The sequence below is a fragment of the Biomphalaria glabrata genome, chromosome 8 (assembly GCF_947242115.1).
Source record: "Biomphalaria glabrata chromosome 8, xgBioGlab47.1, whole genome shotgun sequence".
In the NCBI taxonomy this organism is placed as follows: Eukaryota; Metazoa; Mollusca; class Gastropoda; family Planorbidae; genus Biomphalaria; species Biomphalaria glabrata.
The window spans coordinates 1,339,843-1,355,539 of record NC_074718.1 but is presented as its reverse complement, the minus strand read 5'-3'; the positions used below and the strand labels follow the sequence as shown (position 1 = coordinate 1,355,539).

At 38.2% G+C, this 15,697-nt stretch overlaps 1 protein-coding gene across 8 annotated transcripts in view; it reads right to left on the bottom strand.

The window, feature by feature from the left end:
- Nucleotides 1–12,834, bottom strand: part of LOC106058577 (A disintegrin and metalloproteinase with thrombospondin motifs like) — a 76,174-nt gene extending 63,340 nt beyond the window's left edge. For 5 of the 8 annotated variants that reach the window (XR_008779341.1, XM_056038155.1, XM_056038159.1 and 2 more), the window contains exons 1-6: nucleotides 12,750–12,806; nucleotides 8,094–8,179; nucleotides 6,476–6,681; nucleotides 4,021–4,116; nucleotides 2,185–2,404; nucleotides 1,517–1,779 (exon numbers count right to left, since the gene is read on the bottom strand). Coding sequence is in view for 7 of the 8 variants with exons in the window: in XM_056038155.1 (XP_055894130.1) it covers nucleotides 1,517–1,779; nucleotides 2,185–2,404; nucleotides 4,021–4,116; nucleotides 6,476–6,681; nucleotides 8,094–8,151 (843 nt within the window). In the remaining variant the exon portion in view is untranslated. Of the gene's footprint in view, nucleotides 1–1,516; nucleotides 1,780–2,184; nucleotides 2,405–4,020; nucleotides 4,117–6,475; nucleotides 6,682–8,093; nucleotides 8,180–12,749 lie in introns of those variants that run through there. The other 3 variants (XM_056038156.1, XM_056038160.1, XM_056038161.1) reach the window with 3 other exon arrangements.
- Between the last annotated feature and the right edge of the window lie 2,863 nt (nucleotides 12,835–15,697).

Below are 15,697 nucleotides of genomic sequence, written 5' to 3'. Positions count from 1 at the left end.
GGACGCACTCAAGTTGCTAAACAATGTCAAGGACGCACTCAAGTTGCTAAACAATGTCAAGGACGCACTCAATGTACTAAACAATGTCAAGGACGCACTCAAGTTGCTAAACAGTTTCAAGGACGCACTTAAGTTGCTAAACAATGTCAAGGACGCACTTTAGTTGCTAAATAATGTCAAGGACGATCTTAAGTTGCTAAACAGTTTCAAGGACGCACTTAAGTTGCTAAACAATGTCAAGGACGCACTTTAGTTGCTAAATAATGTCAAGGACGATCTTAAGTTGCTAAACAATGTCAAGGACACACCTAAGTTGCTAAACAATGTTAAACGCTTAATTGACCTTCCCAAATTGCCAACTCAAATGAAAGTTACAACTAGAAAAAATTTCAAACTTTGATTGTACATTGCTAAAGTGTGTATAATAATTGACACGTAACGTTTTAAAAAAAAACACAGCTCATCCACACTAACTTTATTTGGTACACCATATACACCAAAAAGCTTTCTATTAATAGGTATTCCGCCATGTATGAAAATCTCACGGATCCAGATTAACATTTACTGACTAGTTTTAATAAAATTAAAATGTTTCTATAAACTTTTTTTTATTTATCGTTATTTGGTCTCATTGGTTTCAATTAAATTTGTAGGCGCTTCAATCATACCAGGATGGATAATTACTGCTTGACGAGCATTTAAACAGCTTATTTCAAACAACTGATTAAATTTTTCTGCAGCTAAATCTCCTACAAAATGAAAATCTCCTAAAGTCCTCCTAAAAAATGTTAGAAATCTCCTAAAATTGTGTTTACTCTTTTAAAATTAATTAATAAGATATTGATATAATTCACTGCCACCATATTCGTGTGGTATTTTGGTTAATAAACCTTTCCCTTTTCAATGTCTTGTGTAAATAAAAAGAGTCCCATTCTCGATACACAGCTTTGGTCATAGGTTGAGCATTTGTAATCAGAAGAGTCTGTATCACTTTCACCCTTACTTCTTTTTGTTCCCAACTGTTGGTGTCAGTTTCGAAGAGCTTCTTGTTGCGTTTCCATACCTTAAAAGTTGTGCGATTATCGTCTCTCCTGCTTTCTGCTAGAGCCACCACACAGTCTTGCTTTGTGAAGAAACAAAATCCGTGAAATGAACAAACTTATATTCCAACTTCTAAGCTTCACGTTGTTTTTAAAATAATTATTTTTGACCATTTATTTAGTGCCTTACAAAAAGTTTGTAAAGATTTGGTTGTTATTCAAAGTACTATCTGGCTACAGATTTTCTACTACATTCTACTGCGACTTTCTCGTCGTGTCGACTAAAAAGATATCTGTACACAATTCATTTCTTTTCATTATGAATGTCACACATTTAGACCACGCATGTTTCTCATGCCTACTCTCTGTCGATTCATTCTGCACTAACATTTATGCATCGAATTAGATTTTACATTGACATACATGCGCGCAATCGAATTTAGATAATTTGAGAACAAATGCTAAGAGGAACTCACCCCACTAAACACAAAAGCATAGTACTCTAGAATATTCTGCATTGCCGCGAAGTTATTGTAGTTCGCTTGTGCTAAGAACATGGAGTAGCGTTTGTAGTCAATCACCGCCACCACGTCAACGAAGTAGTCCTGCACTGAGTTCCGGCGACGTCTGCTTTGCGGGACTGACCTCAGTTTTGACTGGTTAGATTTACGGCCCGTGTTATTCATATGCATGTCTCTAATGTTGATGGCATTCATTCTCACAGTTTTTTCTTTTGGCGCTGTAATATTCATTACATAATAAAAATACTTTAAAAAAAAAACTAAACTTATAGTAAGCGTAGTTGTATCAATTAGTTTGGATCAGTTATGTAATTACATTTGTAATAGATCTAGACTCTAGATTACTCTAGACTTACGAAAATAAATCTGCGCGAGTATAAATATTTTCATTAATTGTTTTTTGTTTAGCACAATTTCATGATTTTAGCTTTCTCACTACACTATAATCCTATCAATTTACTGAGCCAGCATATGCAGTATTGGCGGGAGAAAGAAGGATGTATGTTGTTGATTGTTTTTTAATGCATTTTAAAAAAGGTGGTGGACAACTTGAATTTGAGCATGAGAGCTATTTTTTTTAAACTCACACAATAATTAGTAACATGGAAAGTCACGTGACTTACGATGTATTCTTACGCGGTCAAACAAATCAAACGTTGTGGTTTTCAGTATTTCTAAAGTATAAACATATTGGTCGAATGTTGTATTGAAAAGTGGTCTAGGAGATGCAGTCCATCTAGAATTCGACATCGGTTTGGGGGGCATATTTCTCCAAGGCTTTTTTAAGGTCTTTTTCTCTGAGTCGAAGAGACATTTGGAGGTGTTCAAAAGAAATTCCCCTTTCTGAAACGATACTAGTTGGCATGTCTTTACAGCGTAACAAATAAGTATCAATTACAAATTTATAATTAGTTCAATGTTTTATTGAAAATGCTCCTGTATTACTAGGCATTCAAGATTAGTGTTTAGTTGGCCTGCTTCAGTCGTAGAACGACTATGGCTCATCTCGAAGAACATTTTTTCATATGACTGTGGAGATGTGGCTAATTCTTGTTCGCTGTCCGTATCTTTCTTGATCAATATCCACTGCTTTGAGGTTCCGTTTGATAGCATGGACATAACGGAAGCGGGGCGGGCGGGGGGGGGGGGGGCTGGTCGACCTGTTTTTCTTGATCCTGTCACGAGTCATAAAAGGATGACTTTCGGGATACGATAGTCCCCGTCCGGAGGACATGACGTAGTCAGCGCAAGGGGGGCGTTATCTGTTAAATGTTCATATTCGGAGCTATCTGATTTGACGATTGTGTGCCACACAAGGTCAGCCTGACACAAGATTGAGGACGCAATGAACCCTAGTCGTTCTAAGACTCAAGCAGGCCAGCACACAACTTAACCCTAGTCGTTCTAAGACTCAAGCAGGCCAGCACACAACTTAACCCTAGTCGTTCTAAGACTCAAGCAGGCCAGCACACAACTTAACCCTAGTCGTTCTAAGACTCAAGCAGGCCAGCAAACAAATAAACCAATATTCTATGTAATGATCTTAAAATCAAACAAGCTAAGAACAAAAAAAAAATATTTTACATACACGGAGATTATATTAAGTGTATCAATCAATTAGAATCAGTCATGTAATTAAATTCATAATAGGTCTAGACTTACAATAATAAATCTGAGCGATTAGAAATATTTTTTACCAATTGTTTTTGTCTAGCGCATTTTCATGGTTTTAGCGTTCTCAATACACTTTGATTCTATCTCTTGTCTGGACCACTTGAAAAGGGATAGGTGGAGAATGAACGTGCTTTTTGGGTGATCGCTTTTTAAATGTATTAAAAGGGAACGACCTTAATTTGAACTTGTTGGCTAAAGCCTTCTCAGGCTTCACAAGCAAAGGCGGTAACCACTCTGCTAGCAAAGATTCTATAAACATGGAAGATTGTATAGTTATCTTTTGTTTCTTTCTATTTCATATTTGTGTTCACTAAGTCTCGTATAAAGGGGACTATACCACCCTACCACCACTTTAGATAAGTACCATTTCTTGCCATTGTTTGAGATACCAAACAAAATAAATTATTACCAATTGCTAATTAGCTATTTTTTTTAAATATATTTTGCTTTGTCATTTAAAAGAAATATTTGTCCAAAAGTTCAGCTTGATCCGAAATTTGGTGTCGGAATAATAACGTGTACAAACTTTTGGCCAGACAGACAGACAGACAGTTGGAGTGAGTTCATGTAAGCTTTGTTATAAATATAAAACCGGATTTATTTTTCACTTAATTGTATTACTATAACATAGTACGAGATACACATTTAGCCGCTAAGAGAAGCTGATTATGAAGGAAATGATTATGCATAGCGACTGGGGCATCGTCCCAGCCAGAGGAGCCACTGTCCATGAAGTTTAAACTATTTTGATTCCTCCCAGAAAACGTCAATTGTGGAAAACTGACCAAATTAAATTTAGATTTCTTGTACGCCGATTTCTCTGAAGACCTTTGGATGCGAAAAACAGCCTTGTTTGTAATATCTTGGTAGAAACCTAGATCCTGTAATGACGAGAGTGTTTATTATTATTATTATTTTCATGCTTTTAGCATGCTCAGAGACCTTTTTTGGTCCAATCTCATTCGTGGACCAGTTGGGGGGAGGGGGTATCTAGGAGTTGGTTTTCCGTGTAGGATGTTTAAAATCTTTATTTTCATGAAAAAATGAATTCATCATAGTAATTTGATTACATTTCCGTTTGTAAGATCTGGATTTTTATTGAAAAAAAACACAGGCGTTATGGAAAATAAACAGGGCGATATACTGTGTTCTAATGAACAACGTACAAATATGAAAAGAATAACATTGGAAGCGTGGTCGAGAGGCTAAGTGCGCTTGAACTTGGCTTGGCTTGGCTACCTAGAAAGGGGCTCGGGGCTCGACACCCGACTCGGGCAGAGTTTTGTTTACTGAGCGCCCTAAAGGCAGCACCCCCTCTGGTCCACAAATGAGATTGGACCAAAAAGCGCTCTGAGCATGCTATAAGCATGAAAGTAGCGCTATATAAAAGCTATAATAATAAAAAAAAAATAATTTTAATGAAATACACATAATAAACACTGTGGGGCGAAATCCCCGTTGCCAACTAAATAATACACATTAATTTTGTTGTGATATCCAAACTTGGTAAAGGCTGAGAAAATCAACCCAGAGGAAAAAATCAGAGAGTCGCTGCCTTTAACCTGCGACGCAGCTGTACCAGCACCTGCCTTTAACCTGCGACGCAGCTGTACCAGCACCTGTCTTTAACCTGCGACGCAGCTGTACCAGCACCTGCCTTTAACCTGCGACGCAGCTGTACCAGCACCTGCCTTTTACCTGCGACGCAGCTGTACCAGCACCTGCCTTTAACCTGCGACGCAGCTGTACCAGCACCTGCCTTTAACCTGCGACGCAGCTGTACCAGCACCTGTCTTTAACCTGCGACGCAGCTGTTCCAGACAGAACAGCTGCATGGAGAGGGAGGCGATGTCATTCCAACCATCTCTAATGCACAGGCGTTCCTCACATTTCTATCAGACGACCAAAAATAGTCTCACGACTGGAGGAAGCTTTAACTCTTTTTCTCCTAATTGACGGTGCCAACGTTGATTTTTTAATTGATTTTTAGATTTATAAGCTGTAATATATATGGCTCCTTTTGTCTCGAAAGGCAATGGATGCGCCCAAATGAGTCACTGGTTTTGGCTTAATCTTGAGATGGGGCAGAATCTGGTGTGGCTAATCAAGCCAATTCTAGAACGGCGTACTTTGCCACAATTCGTACATGTGTATGCCTCTGATTTAGGGCTAGCGGACAGGGCAGCTTTCTTTTTTTCCCTCTTGATTAAGGCCGCTTCAATTCTTTTGTTCTCAGCAAGGGTTGTCCCAGCACGCACAGTCTGTCTCCATGCACTCCGGTCTTTGGCTGTTTTCTCACATACTTTCACTGATGCCTTGTGGCTCTCATGTCTCGCTTGCAGACATCTCTATATGTTAGTCTTGGGCGGCCCTTGGGTCCGACTCCTTCCACATGCTCAGCATATAAGATATCTTTCGGGATTCAACCATCTGGCATGCGGGTGACATGTCCGAGCCAGCGTAATCTTCTTTGTGTCAGGAGAGCATACATGCTGTTCATATTGGCCAATCTCAAAACTTCCTAATTGGAGACATGGTCCCTGCAAGAGATGCCCATTATGCGTCTCAGGCAGCGCAATAAGCTGTAATATGAGTTATGTTAAAAGAGCATTTTGATACCAAATACAACATTTTCTGATAACAAACAGAAACGTTTTTGAAGTTTAAACAAAATAGTATAGTGAAATTATGTACAAATGAGCAAAACGAATAATACTATCAAAACGAGGAAAATAATTACGAAGAGAAAGAGTTAATAGCAGTAGTCTTGTTGAGCAATTGAGTTATCTATTTTTTTATTTTTTTTTGCGTGTGTTAAGCGTGAGGAATGGTATGCCGATGTGTGTACATTTTACTCGAGCAGCCAGTCTTGTGTGTGTGTGTGTGTGTGAGTGTATTTTTCACTGTTGATATGAATTTTTTTTTGAATGAAATCAAGAAACTATTCTAATGATAAACTATCCCTAATTTACCGGTACCTAAATTTCTGGGTCGATAAATTACCGGGTTCCTAAATGTCCGGTGTCAAATATTCCAATGCTTAAAATTCCTAAATCCCACACTTAACCACTGGACATGTAAACAATAATTTAGGGGTGCATTACTCCAGACACTTGCTCGCAACACAATCACATTCTTTTCAGTAAGTTTCGCACAATAAGTTTTTCTTCATTGTAATTTGTATGTTGACTATTGGAACTATTTCTTTAAAAAAAATAATTTAAAATGTACAGTTTTTACCTTTTTGGGTCTGGTTTTCACTTTATGCCTATGGAAAATTCCTTCCTGGTCGGTGTCCAAAGTATACAAAGGAATATCGAGGTTAAAATGCCGCGAGCGTCTGAGATTAAGTTTGGTTAGAGATTTTGTTTCTGTGCTAAAAGTTACATTGACCTGGTCAGGCATTTGATCTCCAGTGACTTCACTCGCCTCATATTGAAGCATAACTGTGAAGAAAAAAATAAGGCTTAAATTTACTTGACGATATATAAGAGCTGTTACTATGACATCCATTAAATAATTTTTATACAGTTCTTATGAATAATAACAATGATTAACTCTTTCTCTCCTAATCGACGATACCATCGTTGATTTGACCTAATTAAATTAAATTAATGTTTAATTTTATGAACTTGACTTTGTGTTAAATAAAAAGAGCATGCTATTCCCTTTAATTCTATACCAGATACAACTTTTTCTGATAACAAACAACCAAGTCATTGAAGCCCAATCATAACAGGGAAGTGAAATAGTAATGAGCAAAATGAAGAATTCCTTCGAAACGTGGACAAATAAAAAACGGAGAGAAAGAGTTAAATGTGGGTGGAGTGAAAATGAATATCGAGGGCGCCTTTAGTTCAATAACTGATAAATATTTGAATATGTTCCTCTATACGAGCTATGTCTGTTGATCTCAAACTGTATCGGATATTTCCATAGGAAACACTAGCCGAATGGGGGAGGGGGGGGGGGGGTAACTGTTGTGTGATTGAAAACATTCCAAAAAAATTTCTTGCTTTTTCCAACTTTATGTGTACATTAAGATGCTCTGTCAGCATTTCTAGAAATCACGTCAAAAAGCAAACGCCTCTTAAGTTAAAATGAACAACCAGAGAACGAAGATGTGTTATCTCAGCACACAAACATTATCAACATTGATCCACATAGATTGTTATTTATACAATAACTTTTACTTATAATTGCATTGTTCGTTCATTATTATTTAGTGTATAATTAAATAATGTATTTTGATTGGGGTTTTTTTTTTATTCTTTTTTTTTTTTGGGGGGGGGGGGGGGCGAGGGGTAATCAAGGTTACAAAAATTATAAATGAGGTACACATAGGTCAAAAGTTTGGGAAACACTGCCTTAGTCTGTTGGACCATTGGGGCACCATACACGATTAGTTGACCGTCTTTCTCCATTCCTTTCTTTTGTCTTGGTTAGAACCCCTTTCAGTGGCAGGCGGAAAGAGAACCCAAAACAGACCACAGGAAGACACACGGTTATGTCTGCTTTGGGTGTGACAAACTCAGTAGATGACAGCAAGGCTGCGTTGCCAAGTAAAATACTCCTCCTTAATCTTCGGATCGGAAGTCAAGCCTTATAGATTGGCATTAAATGTGTCTCTCACTGCTAATACCTTTTAGAACAAGGTTATTGGTTAATTTTTTTTTTTTTACATGTAATTACAAAATGAGCTCTTATACAAGGTAATACATTCTCACGTTATTAGCCAAATACAAATCTCGCTTCTATTACGTTATAACACCAGAGATTCTAACGACTTTTGTATATAAGGCAGAACAGTAGAGTCTAAGTTATTAGAATACTGTTTATATTAATAGATCACACTGACCGTCAGTACTTGAGATATGACAGATGAAAACAGAGAGAGTTACGACAATAATAGACATTCTTCCAATAAGTTCTCTCAATTACAGTCTGTTGATATATAAAAGTTTTTGCAATATAATATTTGCAAATTTAATGCATTTAAAAAAGAACATTCAATTCTTATCTTGTGACTAATGTACAGAATTACAAACAATTTATTGCTTCTTTTTCTTCGTTCTAATGTGGTAAATTTAACCGCTGCGGCTTCCATCGTGAATATATCTTTGTTGTTCTAGCCCCCAAATAAATCGATCAGTTAGGTATTTATTATAAGACATCAGTTAGGCCAGGTTCGTATATGATATCACATTCACTTTCACCTATTCTTTGGTCTGCTGGACCGATGGGGCACCACACAAGATCTGTTAACCTTTTTTTCTCCATTCTTCTCTGGTCATTTGTCTTTGATAAAATTTCATTCTGATAATATTGAACCCTGCCTTTGTTACTTGCCTGGTTTGACAAACTCGGGGGCCGATTTTCAGTTTGTTTCACACAAACTGTCTTTGTAACCTTGCTATTTTTTTTAATTTTATTTTTATTTTTCATGTATGTTTCATCAAATACTTAAGCCATTGTAGGCAAACATAATAGACCCCAATTCATTTCAGGCAAAAAACAAAAATATTAAATATATATCATGCTAGCACTTCACACCGGCTACACCCGTTGATTTGTTCCAAGGTTTTATTAGTTAATATTGTTTATTATGGCCGGAACCGACTTCTTTTTTAAAAGTATTTGAATAAATGGCCTACATGTTAATGATCACCCTAACGTACTTTACAGCAAGTGAATTAGTTTATCTGTAACAATGAAGTTTAACGACCCGCTCCCTCTCTGTCCTTCTATCTCTCTCTCTCTTTTTCGCTCTCTGGAACCTAAATCGACCACCATCGGACAATAGTTATGCCTGCGCTGGCTGTGGTAAAATATGTAGGTCGCAGCTGGGACTGCGTGTCTACGTGAAATACTGTACTCCTCATTAATCTTCTTCTTGTTGGGATTCTATAGATGACATGGATTTGGCACTTTAGCACTAACATGGACATTCAGTTCAGACTAAGATAGTGAGTCTCTTTCGTTAATAAGTTAACAATTATTTTTATATTAGGATTATATCTAAAGGCGTACCAAGGATGCCAGCCAACCGGAGTGGCTAGTGCTGTCAGAGACCCCCCCCCCCCACCCAACCTTACAATAGTGTACGTAATACATATTTGCATAGTCATGTGAGAAATACATAACTTACAAATAATGAAAACGAAGCTAGCTAATGAACTATCTGTAGTAGCAGTCACAGTCCTAGAAATACATGTACATTTAGCCATGCTGCTTAAAAAGTTAAGTGTCAGACTTACTTACTTTGCATTCGGCTGGCGTTGAAAATTAACAAAGCGGATACAAATCAGTGAAATGATTAATACAATTATTCATGCTAGCTTATCTGAATTAGTAAAATATATGTTTTGTAATGTTTTGGCGCCACCCCCTTACGGCCCCGGCACCAGAGGCGGATGCTCTTCTCTCCCCACATTTGGCACGCCACTGATTCTAACTTGTCTCAATAGTGATTACTTAGGTTGGACTGCTCTCCATCTTGCAGTTTCAGAATGTATCCAGCTTTTATTGGACAAGTCAAGACTGGACGTCTTTGAAGAAGGTCTGCTGCATACAGTAAAAGCAGGAAATATCAAGATTTGGAACAGGTCCCTAGCACGTCCAGAGTAGTCCGATCTAAGGTCAAGGATGCAGGCTAGTAAACAATCTGTTTCCTTGTATAGCGAGACATTTAATCTTCAGCTCATTGGAACTACAGTGCCAGAATATTGGTGAATATTTGTGTCCATTATATCCCTTTTCGTTAATAACAATTTGTTCTTATAAAGTTGTCAATGTGATAAACACTGACCAATATTCAGCTAAATACAAGACAAAGAATGCACCAAAAGGATGTCGCGTTTTCATTATAAAATAACATGTGTGTGTATGAGTGTAGGGTGGTCCATTACAAGTCAAGACTTAATGCCTATCGTGGACTAGCCAGTACTGCCTACCTGGCCCTGTATTGTTATGGCCCAATATATGCTCAAGACTACATATCGTGGACTAGCCAGTACTGCCTACCTGGCCCTGTATTGTTATGGCCCAATATATGCTCAAGACTACATATCGTGGACTAGCCAGTACTGCCTACCTGGCCCTGTATTGTTATGGCCCAATATATGCTCAAGACTACATATCGTGGACTAGCCAGTACTGCCTACCTGGCCCTGTATTGTTATGGCCCAATATATGCTCAAGACTACATATCGTGGACTAGCCAGTACTGCCTACCTGGCCCTGTATTGTTATGGCCCAATATATGCTCAAGACTACATATCGTGGACTAGCCAGTACTGCCTACCTGGCCCTGTATTGTTATGGCCCAATATATGCTCAAGACTACATATCGTGGACTAGCCAGTACTGCCTACCTGGCCCTGTATTGTTATGGCCCAATATATGCTCAAGACTACATATCGTGGACTAGCCAGTACTGCCTACCTGGCCCTGTATTGTTATGGCCCAATATATGCTGAAGACTACATATCGTGGACTAGCCAGTACTGCCTACCTGGCCCTGTATTGTTATGGCCCAATATATGCTCAAGACTACATATCGTGGACTAGCCAGTACTGCCTACCTGGCCCTGTATTGTTATGGCCCAATATATGCAACATATGAATTACAACTAAGAATAAGACTGCTTTATTGATCCATGAGGAAATTTGTTGTGATTACAATGACTCTTTTCTCATAAGTAGAAGTCTGCAGAAACTAACAGATAGAGAGAAGGAACACGAGGAACAAAAGAAACAAGAAACATAAGGAACACAAGGAAACAAGAAACACAAGGAACACAAGGAAACAAGAAACACAAGGAACACAAGGAAACAAGAAACATAAGGAACACAAGGAAACAAGAAACACGAGGAACACAAGGAAACAAGAAACACAAGGAACACAAGGAAACAAGAAACACAAGGAACACAAGGAACACAAGGAACACAAGGAACACAAGGAAACAAGAAACATAAGGAACACAAGGAAACAAGAAACACAAGGAACACAAGGAAACAAGAAACACAAGGAACACAAGGAAACAAGAAACACAAGGAACACAAGGAAACAAGAAACATAAGGAACACAAGGAAACAAGAAACACGAGGAACACAAGGAAACAAGAAACACAATGAACACAAGGAAACAAGAAACACGAGGAACACAAGGAAACAAGAAACACAAGGAACACAAGGAAACAAGAAACATAAGGAACACAAGGAAACAAGAAACACAATGAACACAAGGAAACAAGAAACATAAGGAACACAAGGAAACAAGAAACACAAGGAACACAAGGAAACAAGAAACACAAGGAACACAAGGAAACAAGAAACATAAGGAACACAAGGTAATTACTTCAATTGTCATTACAGACTTAAGTAAAGCAAGGAATCAGCAGTACAATGGGGAGGGGTGACTAATTTAAATAATGCTACATATATAAGATCACAGACCTACATAATAATAATAAGGCTTGTGTTCGAGTCCGAAGATTAATGAATGCAATATTTCCCGTGGCTACTCAGCCCCAGCTGTGACCTAAATATTTTGCCAAAATCCAGAGCAGGCAAAAATATTGTCCGCCGGAGGTCGATTAAGATTTTCTTTTCGTCGTCTACGTCTGTCCTCTGTCGCGGATTTTGATTTGGTCTCAAATGTGTCTATAAAAAACACGCAAAAAGAAAACTGAACCACTTCCACATGAACTGTCAAATAAAAATACGTAATGTTAAATGGCAAGAAAAAATAGCCAATACTGAAGTCCTTCGAAAAGCGGCCTGCAAAGCACCCACTTGATGCAGTTCAGGCTTCGATGGGCAGCACCCATCTGCAGAGTGGAAGACCGCCGCATCCCTAAACGACTCCTGTATGGCCAATTAAGGGAAGGAAAGCGCTCACAAGGTGGACAAAGCAAATGCTTTAGGGACACCCTCAAAGCTTCTCTGAAAGCCTTCAGCATTGCTACAGCCACCTGTGAGACAGGCGCATGATTTAGACTTAGAAGACGATCCGATGCGAAAAGTTTTCCTAAACATTAATTTATTAAACTCTTGAATCTATAATACATGGGCACCCTGAGGGGTACATTGTGATGCACTTGAACCCGCCCCCCCCCCCACCCCGGATTTTGACTAAATCTACATCTACGTAATAAACCAAAAAAAAAAAAAAACAGTTCTGGAAGATGCATTTCATTATAAAATTATTTTTTTTTAATTGGCTAAAACGTGGCTACTCAGAATGCAGAGGCGCGCACGTACATGGTTGGCCATCCTTTCCATACGCCTAGGCTAATCACTACTACATTAACCAGTGGAAGCACTAGTATAGGCACTACTTGTTCAGTTGCTACTTAGAAGTTAATTGATTTGATGGCGCGAACAAATGGCTAAAATTTCGATACTCAGAATCCAGTGCACCCCCTTGCGGGCGCCCATGAATACATAATGTGATTTCTTCGGAGATAAATAGTTTTTAAAATATATATTTTTAAGTTTTATTTCTTATTACCATATATTGTCATTGGAAATACGCCATTTTGATTTTAAGGCTTAATACTAGACTATCTCCCTTGAATTACTTGCCAACTTTTTTCTGTTGCTGTTTTGTCTTTCTTTCTAGCAGCTATTAGAACTTATAGTGAAACTTACTTAGAATGCAAACAAGCTTTTGTACTTTAAGCAATAACTAAAAACTATATATAAATTATGTAATAAAAGTAATAGCATAGATCTACAAAGGGAAAAAAATAATAGAAAACATATTAACATCAAATATATAACCTCCAACTTTAAGCTTGACATGTTGTAGTCATAGCGTAATTTAATCTTCGTTGTTTCTTATATAATAGGCCTATATATGTATATTATAATATATAATAAAAACAAATATTTACACCAGCACATCATTCAAGTACAATTTCTTTCACTTTTTCGATTCCAAACAAAATAATTAATTACCAATATTTAGCAAACAAATTGGCTAATTTTAAATGACTGCTTGATGCACAGGGTTAATTAGATACACGGGTAGGCCTGACACACACACAAACCGTAATAGAATAAAGAGAAATAATAATAATAATAATAACCGACAAAACGGTAGATTTCAATCGCCCGGATCTGCTGTTCATCGATAAAAAAGAAAAAACCGCTACCATTATCGATATCGCCGTACCACTGTCTCATAATTTAAGAAAAACTGAGAGAAAAACAAAGAAAATATGGGAACCTAGGCTTGGAGATTAAGCGTCTATGGAAATTGTCCAAAATAACAATATACCCCATTGTTATATCAACCGAGGGGATAATAACAACTGACCTCACAGACACCTTCAAGGCCCTCAACATTCCTAGGAACATCTTCGTTGCCTGTCAGAGGGCGGTACTGCTGCAGACCTGCCACATCACCAGAAAATTCCTCAGTGGAAACTGTTAAAGGGACTACGATGAATTTTGTTTCTCTTTAGCGAAACTCGACCCTGGCAGCGCCAGAGAATGACTACTCGTTCATTTCTAACATAATAATAAAACTATTGAATGTAAAACAGTGAGCAATATAAAAATAAGCAATATCTACAAAAAAGTTGAGAAAGTCATGATTGGATTGTGGCATGGAAGGGAAGATTCGGGAAATGTTACAATGGCATCGGAGTTAGTAACCTTGTGATGGCTCCAAATAGAGACTGGGCCGATAAAAAATCAATGATTTTATTAAATCTCTTCAATGGGATAAAAGAGCAGCAAGATGAAATAGTCTGAGTGTTACTACTTCTCTGGACCAAATAGGGGAAAGAGGGGGGAGACACTGTGAGAAGCGTACGAGGTTCGACACCCGACGCGAGCAGAGTTGTGTTTACTGAGCGCCTAAAAGCCAGCACGGAAAATTTCTCCCAGTTGCCCCCTCCTCCCACTGGACCACAAATGAGATTGGACTATAGCTGAGCATGCTATAAGCATGAAAGTAGCGCTATACAAAAACTATAATTTATTTTATTTATGAGTGTGACAAGCAGAGTGCATTTGTCATACACAACTGCTTTTGAAGCTGGCCGACGATATAGGATCCAAACTAGAGAGATTTGATCGGGACATCGTTTATGTTACGTCACATTTTAGACTTAGACCTCAGTTGAACTGTCTGTCGGTGATCTCACAAAGAAAGTGAACGACTTAGACCTCAGTTGAACTGTCTGTCGGTGATCTAACAAAGAAAGTGAACGACTTAGACATCAGTTGAACTGTATGTCGGTGATCTAACAAAGAAAGTGAACGACTTAGACCTCAGTTGAACTGTATGTCGGTGATCTAACAAAGAAAGTGAACGACTTAGACCTCAGTTAAACTGTCTGTCGGTGAACTAACAAAGAAAGTGAACGACTTAGACCTCAATTAAACTGTCTGTCGGTGATCTAACAAAGAAAGTGAACGACTTAGACCTCAGTTAAACTGTCTGTCGGTGAACTAACAAAGAAAGTGAACGACTTAGACCTCAGTTGAACTGTATGTCGGTGATCTAACAAAGAAAGTGAACGACTTAGACCTCAGTTGAACTGTCTGTCGGTGATCTAACAAAGAAAGTGAACGACTTAGACCTCAGTTGAACTGTATGTCGGTGAACTAACAAAGAAAGTGAACGACTTAGACCTCAGTTGAACTGTCTGTCGGTGATCTAACAAAGAAAGTGAACGACTTAGACCTCAGTTGAACTGTATGTCGGTGATCTAACAAAGAAAGTGAACGACTTAGACCTCAGTTAAACTGTATGTCGGTGAACTAACAAAGAAAGTGAACGACTTAGACCTCAGTTGAACTGTCTGTCGGTGATCTAACAAAGAAAGTGAACGACTTAGACCTCAGTTGAACTGTATGTCGGTGATCTAACAAAGAAAGTGAACGACTTAGACCTCAGTTGAACTGTATGTCGGTGAACTAACAAAGAAAGTGAACGACTTAGACCTCAGTTGAACTGTATGTCGGTGATCTAACAAAGAAAGTGAACGACTTAGACCTCAGTTGAACTGTCTGTCGGTGAACTAACAAAGAAAGTGAACGACTTAGACCTCAGTTGAACTGTATGTCGGTGATCTAACAAAGAAAGTGAACGACTTAGACCTCAGTTGAACTGTCTGTCGGTGATCTAACAAAGAAAGTGAACGACTTAGACCTCAGTTGAACTGTATGTCGGTGAACTAACAAAGAAAGTGAACGACTTAGACCTCAGTTGAACTGTATGTCGGTGATCTAACAAAGAAAGTGAACGACTTAGACCTCAGTTGAACTGTCTGTCGGTGAACTAACAAAGAAAGTGAACGACTTAGACCTCAGTTGAACTGTATGTCGGTGATCTAACAAAGAAAGTGAACGACTTAGACCTCAGTTGAACTGTCTGTCGGTGATCTAACAAAGAAAGTGAACGACTTAGACCTCAGTTAAACTGTATGTCAGTGATCTAACAAA